General features: G+C 48.5%; 1 protein-coding gene across 4 annotated transcripts in view; it reads right to left on the minus strand.

Annotated features, from left to right (window-relative positions):
* Positions 1 to 22,761, minus strand: part of LOC119020742 (metabotropic glutamate receptor 7) — a 187,139-nt gene that overhangs the window by 31,754 nt on the left and 132,624 nt on the right. For 3 of the 4 annotated variants that reach the window (XM_037100314.1, XM_037100315.1, XM_037100313.1), the window contains exon 7: positions 16,742 to 16,881. In XM_037100314.1, coding sequence (XP_036956209.1) covers positions 16,742 to 16,881 — 140 coding nt within the window. Of the gene's footprint in view, positions 1 to 9,818; positions 10,130 to 16,741; positions 16,882 to 22,761 lie in introns of those variants that run through there. The other variant, XM_037100316.1, reaches the window with a different exon arrangement.

Here is a 22,761-nt window from a genome sequence, read left to right on the forward strand (position 1 = left end):
TAATGGATACTCGATTAGTGCAACATCGATGTGGATAAATTCCACCTGGATCATCGCTCTGCGCCGACCGGACGTCTCAGTTATCTGCAGTTTCTCCTCAGATCTACAGACTCTACCAGGATCCTCCGGCTCCTCAGGGAGTCATGAGCAAGGCATTCAACTGGGTGTGTGGTTCACTAAACCTGATCAGAGTGTAATCACAGCTGAAGAACTGTTGGAACTTGAGCAGGTTCTCCTGGGGTCCACACAGAACAATAAAGAGAAAGTTCTATCACGTCGACAATAAAGCACAAGAACACAAAACTCTGAAATCAAGTGAACGACTCGACGTTAGAAACAGCAAACAGAGCTGAACGGCAGAGGAGACAGAGACACACCGACAGGCTACAGACAGAACCAGGACAGAACCAGGACAGAACTGAGACAGAACCAGGACAGAACCAGGACAAAACTGAGACAGAACCAGGACAGAACTGAGACAGAACCAGGACAAAACTGAGACAGAACCAGGACAGAACTGAGACAGAACCAGGACAGAACCAGGACAGAACTGAGACAGAACCAGGACAAAACTGAGACAGAACCAGGACAGAACTGAGACAGGACGGAGACAATAATTGAGGATGAGTTTCTGTTAAAGGGCAAGTCCACCAGTTTCCCACATTAAAGTGTGTTTAAAGGTCTCACAGTGCTGCTGCATACATGGAAAACAGTACAAAGTCTCTTTTGTTTGTGGCTCCAGATGAAGCTGCATGTAATAAGTCGCTGAGTTGCATTGTGGGAAATGTAGGCAGCAGGATTTGAAAATGAAGAATGTGTTGAATAAAACAGGAGATATCTGTGGATGGACAGTCCTCAACAAGTCCTGCAGTGTTACAGGAGCTCAATGCCTGGTGCCTATTTTACCCACAATGCAACTGAGCCAGTGAGTGACATCACTGGAGGCAGTTCATCAGATTATATTTAACTCCTGTAAACACAATTTAAAGCTGGAAACTGGAGTTTAGTTTTTAAAATGTTTTGTTGCCAACAGCTGTAGATTAAATTCAAACATATTAAACTATGAGAAATAATAATCTGACAGTTTAATAATCTGACAGGAGCTAGTTGCTCTTCCTCAGATCAGTGTGATGTGATCACGTGGTGTATTTTGTCTTCACACATGATGGAAACTGAATGTATAAACTGTGTTTGTGCTGTGTAGACTGCAGACACACACTGCGACTCCTCTGTGAGCAGAGCAGGATTAAAACAAGTCTTTACAGAAAGAAACACACTATTTTAAATATTCCATTGTATAATATTGGAAGGGGGCAGATCGGATTAGTCAGAAGCATCCTGAATATTTCACTTTCAATATGTGGTTATGTGACAGAGTGTGTGAATCAGTTCACGTCCTCCACCAACACTTCCCGTCTTGAAACTGTGCCCGGACCTCGGGAGCAGCTCCAGTGACTGACGGCGGCCAAACTCCCTGTTATTGTGTATTGATGGTGATTATTCTGGCAGATAGCTGGCGTCTGTTTAAAGGATTTGAAGAACTTGGAGGGATTTCAGATGCTGCTGTGACCCAGGGCTGATCAGTTACACAGCGCTGAGGACATCCTCAAACAGATTATCTACAAAGACCAATGTGAACCAGCCTTTGGTTCCAGCAGCCACGGGCGGCGCTCCAGAGAAAAGGGAGAAATTGACATTGGATGTTATCACCACCCACGATCAGCCAGCCCGTCCCCGGGCCGTCTGTGTGCTACCCAAAAAGCCAAGTTGATAACCTGGGCGAGCCGGGATGAAAAGCTGCATCAAGCGAACAGCCTGAGTCAGCCGCGGGCGTGTATTTGGCCACGCTGAGGATTCAGAGCAACAACAAAAAGTCAAACTCCAAACAGCCTCTAATCTTCTGCTCCTGAAGGAAAGAAAGAATCTGTCCTCCCACAAGTCTCTCTGTCTCTCCCTCGCTTCTCTTATTTTCTGATCATATTCATCAGCCTCTGCGTCCTCACAGCCGCCCGTCCAGGCTGACTGACGACACCTGGACCATCAGGACACTGATCCCTGCTGCTGCTCCCGCCGAGCGCTCGCAGGCAGGTCAATGTGCTCATCAAGTGTATTAAAATCTGACCTGTCATGTAAGAAACAAGCTTTGTGCAGCGAGCTGATGAGTGGCAGCCCTGCGCCTGCTGACAGAATGACTCACCGCTTCGCTAATCCAAAAGGATTTCAGGCTGGAGGTTCATATAGGATTGGGAGCGCCCGCCGCAGCGTTGGGTCAGTCATTCAAATGGAGACTCCATCCGTCTTGTCGCCGTCGTGGCGGTCTGGAGGGCTGCCAGCCACCGTTCAATAATTCACACAGGTCTTTGAAGAGACGTCCCAGCTGGTGAGACATCAGGACAGGAGGTCTCTGCGGTCTTAAGTCTCCGACTCTACACTCAAATTAAAGTCCACATGTCTGTTCTTCCCTCCAGCTGGACTCAGCTCACACTGACAGTCTGAGGCGAGATGAAGGGAAGTGTGTGTGGAGGGAGACGTCCCTCAGGTTCGCTTCATGTTGAGGTCCTTGTAATGAGCTTCATTAGTTCTTATTAACATTATTCTAATTCTCCTTCAGCTGCTTGTCTAAACACACTCATGCTGCTCAGCTCCCGGCCCGTTCTTCATGTTCTGTCCTTTATTCTCACGTTGACTCTTTACTTTCCTTCACTGCAACGTTCCAATCCATTAAATCCTCCAGTTCAGTTTCTTTTCAGTGTTTCAACAGGCAGAATCCAAACCAGCCTTCAGTCTGACCTGCTGGAGTCGCTTCTGTTCACGCCACACCTCCAGCTCGTCTCTCTGTCCTCAGCTGCTGAGCTTTCTTCCATTTTCTTCCATGTTTTATGGTTTTATGGAGACTTTGTCCAAATGGAGGAACTGAAGGTGACGGTGTTGCATCCTGTAAACCTCTGGAGACAGAACTGACCTGCTGCAGTGACTCCAGGCTTCACATGGATTCATTTCAGACCTGTGGAGATCTCAGCAGCTCACTGATGACTCATCATCACGTCTTTAATAGTTCACAATTTAATGTTGACTTTTTTTAAAAAGAGAACTAACTTTTAACATGGGACTAACTGCTCACAAACACTCAGGGACGTGATGGAGACCAGATGTGGACGAAGAGTTTGATCCTCTAAGCGAAGCAGTTTGAAGTGACATCACTGGGGTTCAGGTAACTTTAGCTTGACGGCTTTCAACCTGAGATTCACAAAGAGAAGGAGTGAAGCAGTGTTGACGTCCTCTGTGATGTCTGTCCTCCTCGTCTCCGTCTCTTTGTCTGTCTCTGTCTCCACCCCTCTGTTTGTCTTATCAGTCCCCTGCAGACCTTTGCTGCTCCGCCCGCCTCTGCTCTGCTGTCGATAAACCGTCTGCCCACCTCGTCACTGTGGAGCGGGTCAGCCGAGCGCCGACATCAACTCCGCTCGGAATAAAGACGCTGTAAACTGTCGAGAACAAACGGAGCTCCTGTGAGGGAGAAGAGAAGGAAATGTGTCTCTGCAGATACAGGAGGATGGACGGCTTCTCTTTCTGAGGCCTGTCACACCTGTTTCTGCTTCCTCCTCTTCCTCCTCCTCCTCTTCCTCCCGTCTCGTCTCTCAGGAGCTCCTCGTGTTTGTTCAGACGTCTATAATCCAGTAATGAACAACAGAAATCTTCCCACAGCTTCCTGGACTCTCAGGGGTTATGACTGGTTCATGTGGCTGAAAGATCTTCTGTCCACTGAGCAGTTAATCCATGTCTTATTAGCTCCTTCTTCCTCCTCCTCCTGCTCCTCCTGCTCCTCCTCTTCCTCGTCCCCTCCTCTTCCTCCTGTAGCCGTCTGACACCACAGTTCATTATCCGGCCTTCAGGGGGCCTCGGTCCCTGAGCTCATCATAAAAACCTTTTGAGGAAACAGTGATCGGCATCTACGCTCCGTTGCCATGGATACGATGCAGGATCCATCTCTCTCTCTCTTTTTTCTTTGGCCTTGAGTCTCGATCGCCCCGCTCTCCCCACCTCCTCCCCTGTGTTTCCATCCTGCTGCAGTAAACTGCTCCTCCAGGTCGTCAGCTGGCGGCTTCACCTCCTTAGTTTCCACAGCCTCAAGTCTGACGTCCTCCCTCGGCCCGGCCCGAACACAAGCTTCTCCTAAATCAAATCTATATTGGGAGACTTTATCATCAGGAGGTGCAGGGGAAGGAGGTGGAGAGGAAGGAGGTGGAGAGGAAGGAGGTGGAGAGGAAGGAGGTGCAGGGGAAGGAGGTGGAGAGGAAGGAGATGGAGAGGAAGGAGGTGCAGGGGAAGGAGGTGGAGAGGAAGGAGGTGGAGAGGAAGGAGGTGGAGAGGAAGGAGGTGGAGAGGAAGGAGATGGAGAGGAAGGAGGTGGAGAGGAAGGAGGTGGAGAGGAAGGAGGTGGAGAGGAAGGAGGTGGAGAGGAAGGAGGTGGCCTGCTACACCAGGCAGCCTAACAGACGATTCTGGACGTTCAAATCATCTCCAGCCGTGTTACTGACGACCAGAAGTTTGTCACAGTCATTAACGTGGTGACTGTGGATCGTGATCACACTGATTAACTGGTTGGAAAAAGAAATCCTCAAACAGCCACAGTCATCGTTCAGACTCAAGTTTGTTTCTGTGTGAAGAGGAGTCCTCACAGTCTGTCCTCAGTAGAAGTTCTGATCCAGCTTGTTTCCTCCAGTACAGTAACAGAGTTCAGGCTCTGACATGGACTCAGAGTATCAGAGTAAAAAGTCTCCCGCTGAAGGACATTTGTGCTCAAAGCTAACTGAAGCTCACGTCATATTAATAGAATTCAAAGACTATTAAAGTTAAAGGTAGAATCAGTAGGATTTGTCCCAGCTGTTCCTGAACGCACCACAAAGACAGCTGATTGTTGAGTCTCATTCCCAGGACGTCAAATAGACACATGTTGGGTTGGTAAAGCGTCCCGAGCAGCAACAAAGAGAGAAAATCAGAAACTCTCTGCAGATACGAGACACTAACACGCCTTTTCTCCACATTCCAGCCTCCCTCTCTGTCTGTTTACGGCTTCTTACGGCTTTTACGTCTTTGTCTCGTCTCGCTGCGTCTGATTGGTCCACATCAGTCTGCTGATGTTGGGAAATAACAAGAATCCAGAATTCACCTCAGATGCATCAAACTAAAGTAACGAGGCTGTTGTGAAGCTGTGAGGAGGAGAAAGTTCAGATGTAGAGAGGAGCTCGGTGTGGATATCGATTGGCGCTGAATGGAACGACACAATATCTGAGAAGACGACAGGGAACACAGCACCGAGGTGGTTTTCTAGCTGGTTTGGGTCCTGGTACCGCGGACTGAGTCTGCAGCTTTCTATAGGCTAACAAACAGAACCATGAGCCCGGACAGAGGTGAGGATTAAAACTGAGCATCTCAGGAGGTTTCCAGCAGCTTTTTGTTACTCAAAGCTCAGACGCTGCAGCGTTTCCTCTCCTGCTGTGACTCTGCATTATTTAAGGAGAGGAATATTGAAAACATTGTGTGTACCAACTGAGAGGAAGTGCAGCGTTCCCCTCCACAGGTGACAAATCGACTGCCTTTGTTCTCTGTGGAATAAATCTGAATAAAACAACTTCTAACCTTCTTCAAAGGAAAGTTACAGTGGTGAGAAAAACAGGACAATTTGAATAATTACATTCCTTTCAGCTGCACTCCAGAGACACAACAAGACCAACTGCAGGACGAACTGCAGGACAAACTGCAGGACGAACTGCAGGACAAACTGCAGGACGAACTGCAGGACAAACTGCAGGACGAACTGCAGGACAAACTGCAGGACGAACTGCAGGACGAGGGCCACAACACGAAGCAGCTGATGGTGAGACACCTGAACACACCGCTCATCTCCTGCTGCTCAGAGAGCCTGGACCAGGACAGAGGTGCAACCTGAATTTACAGCCTCGCTGCTTTTTTACCAACAGGGCTGCGAACACGAGCGTCCGAGCTCAACGGACTTCATCCTCAGAGGACGGACCTCTGCGACGTCTGCAGGCGTCTGGAGACGTCTGGAGATGGTTCCATCAGGAGGACGACCGAGTGACAAGAGACCAAAAGACGGTTACAGCCGTCATCATTCACCACAGGACACACACCATGACATCATACAGTAACCATGGAAACAAACATGTTGACAGTCGGAAAGGTTTCCTAACTCCTGCCACCAGGACACACACACACACACACACACACACACAGAAAAATATGAAAATCAAAAACATTAAAACAATAAAGCTGAAATGAATAATTTGTCCCTCAGCAGAAAAACTCTGCTCTTCTCATTCAGACCTGAAGCCACTGAAGTCCAACTCAAGTGTTGCTGTTCTGAGGAGAGAAACAGACGAGTGTGTTGCTGCAGTACCGTCAGCGACCACCAGGACAGACTGACGGCCGAGGCGGAGCGTGCAGGTGCCACAGATGCTGCAGGTGCCGCAGGTGCTGCAGGTGCCGCAGGTGCCGCAGGTGCCGCAGGTGCAGCAGGTGCAGCAGGAGCCGCAGGTGCTGCAGGAGCCGCAGGTGCTGCAGGTGCCGCAGGTGCTGCAGGTGCCGCAGGTGCCGCAGGTGCCGCAGGAGCCGCAGGTGCAGCAGGAGCCGCAGGTGCTGCAGGTGCTGCAGGAGCTGCAGGTGCAGCAGGAGCTGCAGGTGCTACAGGTGCTGCAGGAGCTGCAGGTGCTGCAGGTGCTGCAGGAGCTGCAGGAGCTGCAGGTGCAGCAGGAGCTGCAGGTGCTGCAGGAGCTGCAGGAGCTGCAGGTGCCGCAGGAGCTGCAGGTGCCGCAGGAGCTGCAGGTGCAGCAGGAGCTGCAGGTGCTGCAGGAGCTGCAGGAGCTGCAGGTTGTCCGGATGATCTGAGGCTGACGGTGTTGTTGGACGTGTGTGGAGTGAAGCGTCTTCGTCTCTCCTTCTTCACTAGTTCACTTCCTCTTCTCTTCCTTCTTCAGCAGGTGCAGCAGCACTCAGTCCTCCTCTGATTGGCTGTATATTTCCCCTCTGAGGACTGGTGTTACCCCCACCTGTGCGTCAGAGCTCACACTGAGTATGTTGAGGTCAGTGTCAGCCGGTCCCAGCGGTGTCGTTTGTGTTGGTGTGTTGTGTTGATGTGTGTTGATGTGATTCTGTCCTGAGGTTCAGTGCGTCACTGTGTCCAGCAGCTGGTCCGACTGTACCGACAGTCTCTGAGTTGACGGAGGGCTGATGGGCAGTGTCTTTCTGTGCTAAAGAGTGGCAGGATTTGAACCAACAACATCCCGGTCTCACGCCAGCTTCATTAACCCTCCTGGACCCGTTCATGAGCAGCTCCGGGTCGTCTCCGTCCGCTCCAAATCTCTCCAGCTGACTCATAGCGAAGCTCGGAGGCCCGTGAGCGATCGCTCTCGCAGAGATCAAGGTCAAATTTCATTACTCCTAATGAGGCTGAGCGCCATCAAATCTCCGGCTCCATCTCTCTCTCTGGCTCTCAGACATGAAACACAAGCAGCAGCAGATTTCTGAGCCGAGCCCGGAGATTCTGGAGTCATTACAGATAACACTGAAGGAGAAAAGAGACGGTATCTTCTCCCCTCGCTGCTGCCGCCGCCGCTGGGTCAGAACCACCTTTAATTGTCAAGTACAATCCGCTGAGACTTCCCCCTTTGAAAATAGCTTTTGATATATGTGCTGTGTGAAAACACGGCCTGCAGGAGGTTTCTGCAGCCGCATTAGTCAGATATTGTCTCTTTAAGAAGAAAACGCTTTTAAAGAAAAGTGCAATTTCAAGTAAATGAGCTTTTGTGTAATTTCAGGCGTAATGTGATGTTTTCTGCTCGGAGGAGATGAAATGTGCAGCAACACTGTGTCAGTCCTCAGAGCAGACCAGAGAGTGTGTGTGTGTGTGTGTGTGTGTGTGTGTGTGTGTGTGTGTGTGTATTTCCTGCTGGCTCCTCTATGATCGATGCTGTGATCATCCTGTCGGATCACTTGGCTGTTTCATGTATTTGTGAAGACTTGGATCGTGTGTTTCCATAACCGGCCGCACACAGAGACATCACGGAGACATCACGGAGACATCACGGAGACATCACGGAGACATCACAGAGACATCACGGAGACATCACGGAGACATCACGGAGACACAAGTGACTGGAGGCTCTCCAAGCGGCGACATCACGACGTGTCCTTACTACAGAACTGTGTGGGCTCATGAAGCAGCGAGGTCGTCTCCACTGACCTGCAGCTCAGAGCCTGAACACACAGATCATGTTCCACCTCACAGCAGCACCAACACGTTATCATCCTTTATTCAACCTGCAAGAACCTGAAAGCTACAACGTCCCTCCTGCTGCTGAGTCCTGGTCCAGCTGGCAGCAGAACACAATAAAGTGGCTTTACACCTTGTGGGTGTGGTTCTGTAGTGTGGGTGTGGTTCTGTAGTGTGGGTGTGGTTCTGTAGTGTCTGTGTGGTTCTGCAGTGTCTGTGTGGTTCTGTAGTGTGGGTGTGGTTCTGTAGTGTGGGTGCGGTTCTGTAGTGTCTGTGTGGTTCTGCAGTGTCTGTGTGGTTCTGTAGTGTGGGTGTGGTTCTGTAGTGTGGGTGCGGTTCTGTAGTGTCTGTGTGGTTCTGTAGTGTGGGTGTGGTTCTGTAGTGTCTGTGTGGTTCTGTAGTGTCTGTGTGGTTCTGTAGTGTGGGTGTGGTTCTGTAGTGTCTGTGTGGTTCTGTAGTGTCTGTGTGGTTCTGTAGTGTGGGTGTGGTTCTGTAGTGTGGGTGTGGTTCTGTAGTGTCTGTGTGGTTCTGTAGTGTGGGTGTGGTTCTGTAGTGTCTGTGTGGTTCTGTAGTGTCTGTGTGGTTCTGCAGTGTCTGTGCGGTTCTGCAGTGTCTGTGTGGTTCTGTAGTGTGGGTGTGGTTCTGTAGTGTGGGTGTGGTTCTGTAGTGTGGGTGTGGTTCTGTAGTGTGGGTGTGGTTCTGTAGTGTCTGTGTGGTTCTGCAGTGTCGGTGTGGATCTGCAGTGTCTGTGTGGTTCTGTAGTGTCTGTGTGGTTCTGCAGTGTCTGTGCGGTTCTGTAGTGTCTGTGTGGTTCTGCAGTGTCGGTGTGGATCTGCAGTGTCTGTGTGGTTCTGTAGTGTCTGTGTGGTTCTGCAGTGTCTGTGTGGTTCTGCAGTGTCTGTGTGGTTCTGCAGTGTCTGTGTGGTTCTGTAGTGTGGGTGTGGTTCTGTAGTGTGGGTGTGGTTCTGTAGTGTGGGTGTGGTTCTGCAGTGTCTGTGTGGTTCTGTAGTGTCTGTGTGGTTCTGCAGTGTCTGTGTGGTTCTGTAGTGTCTGTGTGGTTCTGCAGTGTCTGTGCGGTTCTGCAGTGTCTGTGTGGTTCTGCAGTGTGGGTGTGGATCTGATGGAGACGTGTCGGGTCAGAGGAGGACAAGGTCCGGTCCCAGGACGGGTCTCCGTCCGTCTCTGAGTGTCGTCTGAGCAGCTGGACTGTTTGTCTTCACTTTTAGAATCTGTCATCAGAGAAACAGAACAGCTCCGTCTTCGTCTCAGAGGACGTGAACGTTTGTACCACCAGTGCTGACATGTTGAAGGTGTCAGATCCAAACCTGCGTACAGATAAAAACTAGCCTGAACTGTCCCTGATAAATTACATCTTCAGCTCTGTCAGCAGGATACTGATCACAGCTGTGCAGTGATGTCGGCACGTGGAACCACTAAACGTCCGACTGCTCTCAGGTGACTGAGTGAAAGCTGCATTTGCTCTGAGACGACAAACAGACAATAACTGTGAATAAACTTCAGTGTGACGATTGGAAGGTTTTATTCTGTCGGCAGCACGCTGCATCCTACCCTAACCCGTCGTGGTGACAGAAGGACGATGATCAGCTGCTTCACAATCTACTTCCTGTGTTTCTTCTGTCCTGACGGGCCTGGAGCTGCTGGGAGATGTGATCGTCTTCTTTCTGTCTGTTTCTCAGTTTCTTTCCTTCCTGCTGGTCTGCTTTGTGACATTTGTTTGCAGTGACCTTCTGTCTTTGAGGTGACACTGATGTTTCCGTCCTGACAGCTATGGTTCAGGCGGAGGGCAGGACGGGCAGCATCCACACATCCGGTTTATTGTGTCTGGACAGAGACATTAATGTCACTACTTCTGAACTACAACATGATGGTTCAAGGTCTAAACACTTTATTTTTATTTTATTAGTTCACAGTGAAATCAAATCATGTGTAAAGTTTAGAGGGGAATTTATCTGAACTTATAACTCATCAGACTGACGCTGATATCTCACATGGTGAGTTAAGAGTTTCTGAAGGTGAAGCGAGGCTGTTTTTACAGTCTGGTCACTTTCTATCATCTATAAGTGAATAAATCTAAATCCACAGACGTCCCTCAGTGCTGCAGAGCCGACGCGTCCCTGGTCCAGAGTCAACAGGAGCTGCGGGGAGGACTTCCTGCTTCAGGACACACATTAACCACAAGTCTCACAGCATTCAGAATCAATGTGTCCCTCTGAAGAGACCAACTGTCAGGATAATATACAATATATTTACTGAAGGGGGAAAAATTACAGCTGCTGAATGAAATTAATCTAATTTGAGTCGGAGGACGTGATGGAGCAGCTTCTGCAGCCAGCAGAGGATCAGCAGCAGATGTCAGGAGAGACGAGGGGAGAATACGGACTTCAGGACCTGGTCTGAGTGTGACAGATCAGACAGAGTCATTATTTAAATTCAACACTTTGTTGTCTGCAGCAGCGACACCTTTCAAAGTGTCTTTGGACTTTAACAGTTCTGCAGGATTGAATCTGCAGGCCAGTCCTGGCAGCCTTCACTCTGTGGAGGAAGCAGGTGATGCTGTGTGCTGGATATGAACACATTAATCCAGTCATGTGAAGTCCACAGGGAGTGAGATTACACCAGCCTGTAATCCAGCCTGGTCCTGATGTCATCACCTGTTCAGCTCATGACCTGAATACGTTTACTGTTATCAAACATCAGTGATGTCACAGAGTGAGATATTACTGTCAGTGTTTCACAACACGCGCCAGTCGAGCCGCAGACGTTTATTCTGCCCTGCGGTCCGTCTCTCAGGCTACAGGCAGGCTAGTGTGGAGCTCTCTGATTGGTGGAAGCCTGCAGATAAACTCAGAGGAGCCCCGAGTCAGAACCTGTGTTGGTACTGCAGGTGTGTTTTAACAAGTATTCATCCTGTAATGAAGATCAATTATCCCTCACAGACACAGACAATATGGCCGACTGTCGTCTCTCCTGATCGTCACACCTGAGGCTGCAGCTGAACATCAGGTTCACATTATTATTACTGCAATGTGCAGAGTATTACCTGTGTAACTGAGTATATTTAGGTATAAAGCAGCTGGTGGAGTCGAGCTGAGCTGCAGATCTGCTGATTCTCATGGTCCTGTGAATTCAGCTTTAATGTGCAAATGAACCAGAACAGATTCTGATTCTGAGAGAAGAACATCAACACTTTTCTTCAAGTGTGTAAATCCTAAAAATGTGTTGAGCATGTTGACGTGTGTGTGTGTGTGTGTGTGTGTGTGTGTGTGTGTGGCTCCATTCACACAGCAGAAGATGCACACAAGCTGCAGCGCTGTTCACCAATTCTCCTCCGATGGTGATTCACACAGAGAAGCATCTCTGCCATGAAGACGAACTGCTGTGTTGGTGCTGCGGCTCCTAAAGAGGCGTGACGGTGACGTCATGATGATGTCAGCATGTTTCCCCGGTGTCCTCCTGTCAGTCTGACTCCCTCACTCACGGGACGGAGTGTCAGTAGGACAGACAGGAGGACAGACAGGAGGACAGACACTTCTCCATGTATATCTGTGGTATTTTCTTTCTCATATAAGTTGCCAAAGACAGTTACAGTTACTACATTACTGTTGTTTGGTCCTGTAATGTTGCATCATGGGACATTTCTCTTTATTTGGTTGGGTGAAGGACCTGTGCAGTTTTCAGACTGTGCGATCGACACGCCCTCGCTCCACACCGCCGGCTTATCTGTTCACACCAACTGTTGTTATCCTGGACAGCAAGACGCCAATGTGTCCGTCTTTTTTACAGCTGGGTCTGTGGATTTAGACAGAAGGCGGTTTATTGGGGTCTGTTTTGGTCCTCCAGTATGACGTCTCAGAGGGAACACTCATTTCCACCTCCAGTGCTGTAAATCCAAACCGTCGATGTGCCGGCCTCTGTGTGAGGTGGGTGCAGGTGTTGATGACCTGTGCTGTTGTTTGACCCACAGCCGGGGAGTTTTAAAACCAGGAAGCAGCTGATCACAGCAGTCAGTCCATCACTTCATCTGCAGACGTCAAGATGAGCAGCTGGACAGCTGCAGAGATCCAGGAGATGCAGCGTCTCCTCGTCTCTGTAGCTGTCTTCACTGTCCGCTTGTTGTTGTAGCAGCAAGTTACTAACGGTCGCTACTTTCAAATTAAAAGCCCTCCGCTGAGAACCCAGTTCTAAACTCCAGTGGGGTGCAATGTAAAGCTCTTATTTTGAAGAAATTGTCACTGTTCACAGCCCAACTTCCTGCTTCACGTCATGTCACACGTTCACGTTTACCCCAGAGGCGACTTTTGTAAAAGAAGGAATATTATGTCTCTGTTTCAGAAAGACAGGCCGGCACATTGCCACCTTTACCTTGCTGCAGATGTGCCGCCTTTTGTATCTGGGCCTCTGCTTCGGTTCACCAATACTACTGATACTACGACCGGAGGCGGATCAGTGCCGGAGTGAAATTTCATCCCTACCGTGAGAGATTCAAGCTGAGATGGAGGCAGGTAACTGATGTACTAAAGCCACACCAAAAAGCCAGTGTGAATGGGGCTTGTGTGTGTGTGTGTGAGAGAGTGAGTGTGTGTGTGTGTGTGTGTATGTGTGTGAGAGAGTGAGTGTGTGTGTGTGTGTATGTGTGTGTGAGAGAGTGAGTGTGTGTGTGTGTGCATGTGTGTGTGTGTGTGTGTGTTGTCCTGAGGAGCTGCAGGTTGAAGGAGTGGTCGTCCTGCAGCAGATTACGGCCACATAAACTCTGACAGAGAGCCATCAGAGCGAAACACGGTCTGATTGACCCATTAAGCCTCAGCAGAATTCTGTGCCGGCAGGAACCAGAACCACAGGGAGGAGCAGGGACATGTCAGAAGGAGAAAGAAAAGGCTGGCAGCAGTATTTCTCTACATCAGGTAAACTGAAGCAGCCTGTAATGTGTAGAAATCATCTCGTTCAGCAGGATGGTTAGAAAACGCTCCTCTGCTGATATAACAGCAGATCATGTATGTCACTGAGCCACATCATGATAATTGATCCATACGTAACGTAGCGACTCGCCCTCAGGCTGGAGGAGTTCTTCTTCTGCGGCTCCGCTAAGTGCAGCCGGTTCAGACAAACGTTATTAATCTTCTAAATATGCTGATTACTCGTCTGTGCCTTCATCTCAAATTGCCTCAGAAAATCAGCCAACATGTACCTTGGCTAAATCATATTAGGTCTGACTGTCACGCTTGAACATATAGTTTCAGTAATAGCTCCCCTTTGTGATGTGGAGAGCAACACACACTCACACAGCACAAAGCACACACAGAGGAGTTATGAGGATGGAGGGAAAGAAGCAATAATGGGAGGCCTAATAGCAACAGCTCTGCCACATCTGGCTTACCGGGGGCTATTGAGGTGAATAATTTAGTGTTGTGAAGAAGCAGAGACATGGCCTTGAATGCAGAAGCAGAAGAATGCTGCAGATCAAATCACAGAGTTAGAAAACACGCCGGCTGTACACCTGAAGAACGAGGACGTCCTGAGCGTCAGCAGACGCAGATGTTGGACAGAACATGTTGATGCAGAGAGAAGTTCACGTTCAGGGTGGATGAAATGAGGTTTTCACACACAAACAGAAACAGGAAGAGAAAATAAAAGCATGTAAAGGTGTGTGTGTGTGTTGGAGGCGGACGGTGTCTTTACATCTTTACATGCAGGACTTTTATTTTCTCTTCCTGCTTCTGTTTGTGTGTGAAAACCTCCAGAGTCTGAATAAATGTTCCAGCTACGTTTCTTTGTGTATCTGAGCGTGATGCGACTCGTATTGTTGGACTGTTGAACATGTAGGACAACAATCGTCCCGTGGTGACGGTGCTGTTCGCTCCGTCCTCTTCCTGTTGAACATGCTCCTTCAGTGTGGTCCGTTTGGCTCCGCCGGGCCGGATCAAAGCACCTAATACATTTGTAAACCTTTCATGCTATCTGATAATCTTCTCTCACTATCTGTCCTGAACAAGCATCCAATTAGGGATCCCCCCTCAGATTGTGAGGACGGACAGATCTGGTCTAAACTGGCCTGATAATCCTGCAGCGAGTCCCAGAACCGCATCACACACTGGCCAGCGCTTCACTGGGATTCATTAATACACTCAGATGCAAATTGTTTAACTGTGGTCTTGGCTCAGGAAAGATTAGGTGGGATGGATGTTTGCTGGGTTCCTCTTGAACGCTGCAGTTATCAGTACACAAGATCTGATGTAATTAACAAACGTAATGACTGTAGAGATGAAGCTCATTAGAGGATCTGTGCTGACGGAGGCGCCGGCATGAATATTCAGGAGGAGAGTTCAGTCCTGCACAGTGAAACTTTCTTCATTCATTAGAGAGATTTGCATCTTCTCCATCTGCTGTGTTTTATTTATTAAGCATCATGGATCATCTCACAGTCAACGAGAGGCCCTAACCCTAACCCTAGTCACTCCAGCGTGTCCTGGGTCTTCCCCGGGGTCTCCTCCCGGCAGGACATGCCAGGAACACCTCCCGAGGAAGGCGTCAATAACAATCACATGTTCGACTATAATATTGTTTCCAGCGCTGATGGTCAGATTATCACGTCTGTCTGATCCAACAGTGAACCCTCCTGAAACAAGTTTCCTCCAGTTCAACAGCTGATCGTCTTCCTGCATGCAGGCTAATGCTAAGCTAACTGTGCCGTCTCTGAGTGATCCTTCATTTCTTTGTATTCACACAGACTGACAGGCGGAGAATCAACGACTTCACTGATGGAAACTAAAAGCTCATTCTGATCGTACCTGCGATTAAACTGAACTTGTGCCATGGAGTCACCACCGGCCTCATCAGACACTGTCAGTGTGTCAGACACATGACTGATCCGCAGCCCAGCGAACTGATCAGTATTCAGCATCAGTCATAAAGAAAGTGGTGTTTGGATGTTCGGTTCAATATTTAAGAAGCTAATCAGACGGAGGCAGAGCTGTGCGAAGGACCAATGAGACGAGAGAGAATTGTGTTTGTGTGTGTGATTAATATCTCAGATATCAGTCGACTCTACTGATATCTAAACTAAACATGACAACGCAACGTTGTCAACATAACTCACTGGAATTCCCAAATACTTCAGACTTCAGAGAAAGAGGAGGGGGTTCAAGTTCTGTCCATGTGTCTCCTGCATCTGCAGCTGCCATTGTTGTAAGAGTGACGAAGCTCCTTTCAGTAATAGGTGTGCATGAGGTGTGTGTGCCTGAGGTGTGAGTGGGCGAGCGAGGGTGAGGGAGCGTACATACGTACGGACAGTGAATGAATGGGAGGAAGGAGAAGTGAAAGGAGTAGCAGGAGTAGCATCAGCAGGAACGTGTACAGTACAGGCTGCAGTCTGGCTGTGAATAAAGGCGACGGCTCCTCCAGATACATTAAAGCTCCCTGGTATTATTTCCTGATCAGCTGAACTCTGTTTCACTCTGAAGGGAAACACAAACGTCGGCCCTGGAGGAATCATCTCCCCTGTGCTGCCCGACACGGTCCAGGAGCTGAACAGTGTAACACCATGCTGTCGTTCGACTGGCTGTAGCTAACAGCTGCTGGCCAAGCTAGTAGCTAAGTTAGAGGAGGTCGACTCGCAGCACTTCAACATTTACTGTGTGTGTTTTTTTCCGCTTGGCAAGCCAACCGGACGTGACATGGGGGTGTGGCAACATCGACGATCCCATTTTTTAATTGGAAGTTGGAGATTGTGACTTTATTTCGGTGTGACACACTTATTATTGTGTATAATATTCAGTGAAAACCGCAGGAAGGAAACAGACACACAGATCAATGAGCAAAGGTCCGACTGCATCAGAACATCAACAGCAGCATGATTTTAAATATTTAAAATAACTTGGTTCTGCACTCAGGAGGTGAATATGATGCTGTTTGTGTCTGTTGTTAATATTTAATCTAAACTCCTTTAAGTGGTTTCTCACCAGGAGCTGTGTGTTTGTCTGTTAGAGTGAAAAGTTCACATGATGAAGAAACTTCAGTTCAGACAGGAAGAACTGCAGCGTCACATGACATCAGTGACAGACAAACCTCCTCCTCTTCCTCCCTCGTCCTCCTCCTCCTCCCTCCTCCTCCTCCCCCTCCCTCATCCTCCCTCCTCTTCCTCCTCCACTTCCTCCCTCCTCTTCCTCCTCCTCCTTCTCCTCCCCCTCCCTCCTCCTCCTCTTCCTCCTCCTCCTTCTCCTCCCCCTCCCTCCTCCTCCTCTTCCTCTTCCTCCTCCTCCTTCTCCTCCCCCTCCCTCCTCCTCCTCTTCCTCCTCCTTCTCTACAACTGAAATCAGTTTCACCCAGTTTCAGCTGCTGACCTCATCGTCATGGTTACAGTAAGTGTGACATCAGTGAACACACCTTCATCACCCACACTGTGAAGAGCAGAAGTAGGTGAGGGTGACACAAACTCACATTGAGCTGCAGCGTCTCGGTCCACTGTCCAATCACACGGTAGCCCGGCCCGCTCACGTTGTTCCACTGGTACTGAAACAGGTCGTAGCGTCCAGGAGCGTCGCCGTTACGGTTGAATGTCACTGAGGTACCCGCACTTCCTGTGGAGGACAAAAAGCCACTGAGTTAGTTAATCAATCAATCAGTCAATCAATCAGTGATGGTAAATGATGTGTGGAGCTTTGAGAGTCATGTCTCCATGTTTGTTCCGGTCCACTCGTGCCGTGTGAATGAGTCGGGTGGTTGATGGAGTCACACAGCAGGTGGAGCTCCAGGCCGTGCCATGAAACCACAGAAGAAGAATGAGAGCGCTCCGGCTGTAACCATGTGAGGAAGGTTACACCTCCTCCTCTTCGCTCCACTCACAACAGGAAGTGACCGGTCACACTCAAGTCACACGTTTGATGAACGATATCTTTAATTTATTTATTATATTTCTTGTTTTACGCCTTCGACAGCAGAATGATCCTCTCGTGTTCACAAACTGAAACTAGCAAATGGAAACATCACTATATTACCCATGATCCTCTGCACAAACACTTTGCTCTCAGTGACTAACTGCTGATTGGTCCAAAGATTCTCCTGTGGCATTATGGGAAATCAACCATGGCTGCCATCATCTGTGCTAAGAGATTTTCCTCAATGAAGAGCGGACAGAAATATTCACAGAAGATGTTTAATGTGATAAAAATCATTGTGGATTTATTGCAAAAGACAGCTGATCAATCAACTGATCACACAGCTGATCAATCAACTGATCACACAGCTGATCAATCAGCTGATCAATTAGCTGATCACACAGCTAATCAATCAGCTGATCAATTAGCTGATCACACAGCTGATCAATCAGCTGATCAATTAGCTGATCACACAGCTAATCAATCAGCTGATCAATCAGCTGATCACACAGCTGATCAATTAGCTGATCACACAGCTGATCGATCAGCTGATCACCTGCAGAGAGAGGTCAGCAGCTACAGCGTTAAAGTCATGAAGACTTTTCGAAATGATGCAAATTGTAGTTGTGTACGTCATCATCAGTGACATCATATGTGGTTACTGTAACATGTGACTGGTTCTGATTGATCCAGAACTTAACTGAACCGTTTCACAACATTTAGAACGATCCAAAAGTCTCAGAGGTGATAAATGTCGACTGTTTTACTGAAGATTTATTTTGAAACCTGGGTGTTCTGGTCATCATCACTAAACTGACTCCAGATTTGTAGGCAGGATGTGGCGGCTCGAAGCTTCGGGACGACGACCCGGCTGAGAGAACGGGTTGGTTCTGACTCTGTTAGAAGGCGTCCTCTCTCAGGATGGGTCGTCTCTCCCACCTCCCTGTCCTCTCTGTTATTATTCCTCTGTTCTTTGACGGCGGGAGCCTCCCCTCCTCTCCCCCTCCTGTTTGTTTACTGGTGCTGGTGCTGCTCGGTGCCGGACCAGAACTCTCTTTCAAGTTTGTATTTAATTTAGAGTGAAAGGGAGGAAGAGCGATAGAGAGAGCAACAGAACTGTGGTGAAAGGAGAGAGAAGAAAAGAAAAAGTCTGCCGGGCAGAAGCGAGGCGACAGATAGTGTTGAGCCCCACAGATATCCTCGGGTCAGAACGGTTCTGGAGGAGAACTGCAGCGTCTTTATTAATATTTGTTTCTCTCAGTAACTCTGAAGTCTGAAACCTCTTTAGAATATGTTGCTGCGCTCGTCATTAAACAGTTCTGTTCCTTTCTCACATTCTGATTCCATACTTTAGATTCTGGTGGAGAATGAAGATGAAGACGAGGATGAAGATGAAGACGAGGATGAAGATGAAGACGAGGATGAAGATGAAGACGAGGATGAAGAAGAGGATGGTTGGTGAGGTGCGGGGAGCCGAGCGGTTCTGAGGCATCACTGTGACGTGTGTGGACATGAACTGTGTACATTCTGTCAGTGAACTGCTCAACATGCTGCTGCGTCTTTAACTCCAGCCAGTTATGAATATTTTAAAGGTCAAACACAGAAAGAACATTAAAGAAATAACTGCACAAAAACAAAACATGACTTAGTTTCAAAGATTTATGGATGAAATCTCCCAGCAGACAGAAAAGGTTTTAATTAAGAGTGTGAAGCTTTCAGTGGTCTTCAGCATGTTTCTGTCTTTGGGCTCAATCTGCTGCTTTAATTGAATTAAGAGACGTGTTCTGATCTTATTTACTACGTGAACACAGAGAGAGACTGACGGCCGCGATCACAGAGAAAATAGATTCTCACTCTGAACCGGCGCTGGAGTCGATCTGGTGTCTGTTTGGTGTTGGAGAGCTCAATTATTAATTCCTGCCATGACCAGACGGCTGCTGCAGATCAATACCTGGGTTAATAGCTACCACAGGCAACGCAGAGAAATCGCTTGATATAAAATGTTTTTTGTTTCTCAGTCGATATCTGGCTCATGTTTGTTTCAGTGGGAACGCAAAGAAATCGTCTGCTGCTGGTGGAGAATGGAGAGCTGAGTCTCTTTCTCCTTCTTTTTACTGATCAATTTCTTAATTTATTGTGCTCCAAATAAAGTCCAGCGTTATCCCAGTAATACCTGTGTCTTGAGGAGGTGAAGCTCCAGCAGCTTCTGTGTGTGTGTGTGTGTGTGTGTGTGTGTGTGTGAGAGAGAGATTATTAAGACTCTAATAAACGGTGTGTGAGCGCTTCATCTGCCACTTTCATTTTAAATTAGCACATTGCAGTCTTTGCTAATTACCTGATAAAAGAATCTCTGGAGGGAAGATTTCCGAGGCTCCGTCTAATTCATTAAAACTATAAAACTGAGCAAATAATGTGATGAATATTACAGGTGGAACTGCAAACAGCTGCTTTACCTGACAGCCTGATGTCACAAGGTGCTAAATAATTATTCAGCGTGTTCAGCGTCACACACAGGAGTCACCTGTGACATCACCTGTGACATCACCTGTGACATCACCTGTTGATTGGTGTGTTACAATGCAACACAATCAGATTCATCACGTTAAAAACAGGACGAGATGTAACACCTGATCTCATCCAGCCGTCTCCTCTCATCTCCTGACAGCCTGAACCTCCTGCTCTGTCTCCTCCCGCCCCGTCTCCTCCTGCTCTGTCTCCTCCTGCTCTGTCTCCTCCTGCTCTGTCTCCTCCTGCTCTGTCTCCTCCCGCTCTGTCTCCTCCTGCCCTGTCTCCTCCTGCTCTGTCTCCTCCCGCCCCGTCTCCTCCTGCCCTGTCTCCTCCTGCTCTGTCTCCTCCTGCTCCGTCTCCTCCTGCTCCGTCTCCTCCCGCTCCGTCTCCTCCTGCTCCGTCTTCTCCTGCTCCGTCTCCTCCTGCTCCGTCTCCTCCTGCTCTGTCTCCTCCTGCTCTGTCTCCTCCCGCCCTGTCTCCTCCCGCTCTGTCTCCTCCCGCTCCGTCTCCTCCCGCCCCGTCTCCTCCCGCTCTGTCTCCTCCTGCTCTGTCTCCTCCCGCTCCGTCTCCTCCCGCCCTGTCTCCTCCTGCTCTGTCTCCTCCTGCTCTGTCTCCTCCCGCTCCGTCTCCTCCTGCTCTGTCTCCTCCCGCCCTGTCTTCTCCTGCTCTGTCTCCTCCCGCTCCGTCTCCTCCTGCTCTGTCTCCTCCTGCCCTGTCTCCTCCTGCTCCAACAAGTGGTTAAACCCAGGAGACTACAGAACATCTGTGGTTCTGATGAGTCCAGGTTCTACCATCCGTCCGGTCTGATCAGATCACAGAGGTCAGCTATCTACATCAACCTGCGTCTGAGTGACCACCTGTGATGTGATGTCACTTCCTGCTCTGCACAAAACAAACCCGTCCATCACTGAGACGAACAGACTCCATGTTTCTACTCAAAGACAGAAAGAAGTTCATGTAGAACATTTGCTGAATGAACAAGAAGGTCCAAATAATGCAGAATGAGTCAGAGACAGAGTTTCACAGAGTTTATAAAGTGTCTCCAACTCAACAACTCACTAAACTGACACATTTGTTAAGGGAGTCTGGGGACTTTCTCCACGGGGACAAAGAAGGAGCCTATACTGTTGATTCAGACCTGAGATTTGTATTTACAACAGTTGTGTTGCACTCAGAAACTGCGTGGGCGCCAAATCATACAAAATACTAATTTCTACATAATGTTACTTTAATGGTTTGATTTTAATGCAGAATTTACAGGAAGACTCCAGTGATTTAGAATTTGTCAGAGACAGTTTCACAATGTTTGTTCAGTTTCTCCTCATGGAACAACTCTTAAATTCACTACATTTGTTAAGGGAGTCTGGTGATGATGTCACTGGTTCACTGGTTTGATCAGCTGAAATTTTCTGTATTAAATCAAATCTTTCACTAAATATCTGAACAGAGCCGGTAACTCTCCTCAGGCTCCTTCTGAATGTATTCAGCAGCACTAAAGAAGTCTAAAGGTAGACGATGAGGTCACACACACACACACACACACACACACACACACACACACACACACACACACGCACCTCGTCCCCCGAGGCTGCAGACTGAAAACAATAATATCACGATGCAGGACGCTGCTGTAATAACACTGCATTTCATTTGCATTTTGTCTGGAGGATGAAAAGTGTTTGCGGGCCGACCGCTCGCCATAAAGACGCTCCGTCCTCTGTTATTGGACCTGGAGAGAAAGAAGAGTGGGTGATGAAACTCCTCGGGCGGTTTATGTTCCAAACACTGGAGCCCACGGAAAGTCAGAAATTTTAAAACCTGGCAGCGACTTAATGACTGACTTCATTCTGTTCTATGGAGCAATAAAAGTCTTAATTATTGCCCCTTTAAGAGCAATAAGACCTGCTCACACACACACACACACACACACACACACACACACACACAGACACGAGTTTCTCCAGTAGACTGATGATTGTGTCATAACTATCTACTCAGGACTGTAACAAACACTTGTGAATGACTATTTGTGTACCTAAAGTGCTTTAAACACATCCTTGAATACGTCATCTTATTCTGAGACAGAAGCAGCTGAAGGACGAGACGTGTCGACTCTCAGCTGTGTAAAGAACTGACCTGAGATCAGATCTGTGACGACATCCTGAGACAAGTTCGCCAAGTGACACTCAAGAGGAGCAGAAGAAGAGAGGAGTCAGTGAACACATCGCACCAGCAGACACACAAGCTAGGAGAGTTAGCATAGCAGCTAACGCCCAGAGACGCAGCTGCTCTGCAGGGATGTTAGCAGATTATGGAATAATACCTTCATCACCGAGCCGGACACACGGGTTCTGATGAACTAAAGAACAAAGTCGGGACTTCTTCTTCTTCCCGTCTGTCGCTGTTCAACAACCTTTCGACAGTTTTAGAAATGAAATAGAATGTTTCATCGTCTACATTCACCTGAAGTACAGTGGCCCAGAATGGACAAACAACACAGGCTGGCTACAACCTGCAGCCTCGCCACTAGATGTCACTCAACCCAAAACAAGAGGCACATTAACGCCTCGTCTATACGTTCTCACAGTCCGGTGCAGCATCAGCGCATCAGGGCGCCGTGTCACATGATTTAAATCAGCTCAGCTCCACACAGACTCGTTGCTTCCAGCTTCACTGTGACCTACATTCATCATATGCTTTTTTCCCAGTGAGAATACAATAACCAGCTGCACGCTCGGCTCCTCATCCGAACAAATATAATAATCTAATGACCCATTTACACTCATTATCTACAGCGTCTTCCATCCAGATGAAAGCAGCTGAGACTCAGAGTCCTGACTGCATCACAGTCGCTGCGTTCTGTAGCCACCGTGCAGAGGACCTATACGATGCATCACAACACACCTGCTGATTATTACAACACAGTCGAGTCAGAAGCAACACAACTTTAATCTGACATGAGGAGTAAATGTACTTAGTTACGTTCTTGCACTGTGTAGCTGTAATCTGAGGAGTGTAGCTGCTCTGTGAGGTGAGACTGTGATGGTGATGAGCAGACGTCTGGTCACGGTC

The sequence above is a fragment of the Acanthopagrus latus genome, chromosome 6, assembly GCF_904848185.1.
Source record: "Acanthopagrus latus isolate v.2019 chromosome 6, fAcaLat1.1, whole genome shotgun sequence".
In the NCBI taxonomy this organism is placed as follows: Eukaryota; Metazoa; Chordata; class Actinopteri; order Spariformes; family Sparidae; genus Acanthopagrus; species Acanthopagrus latus.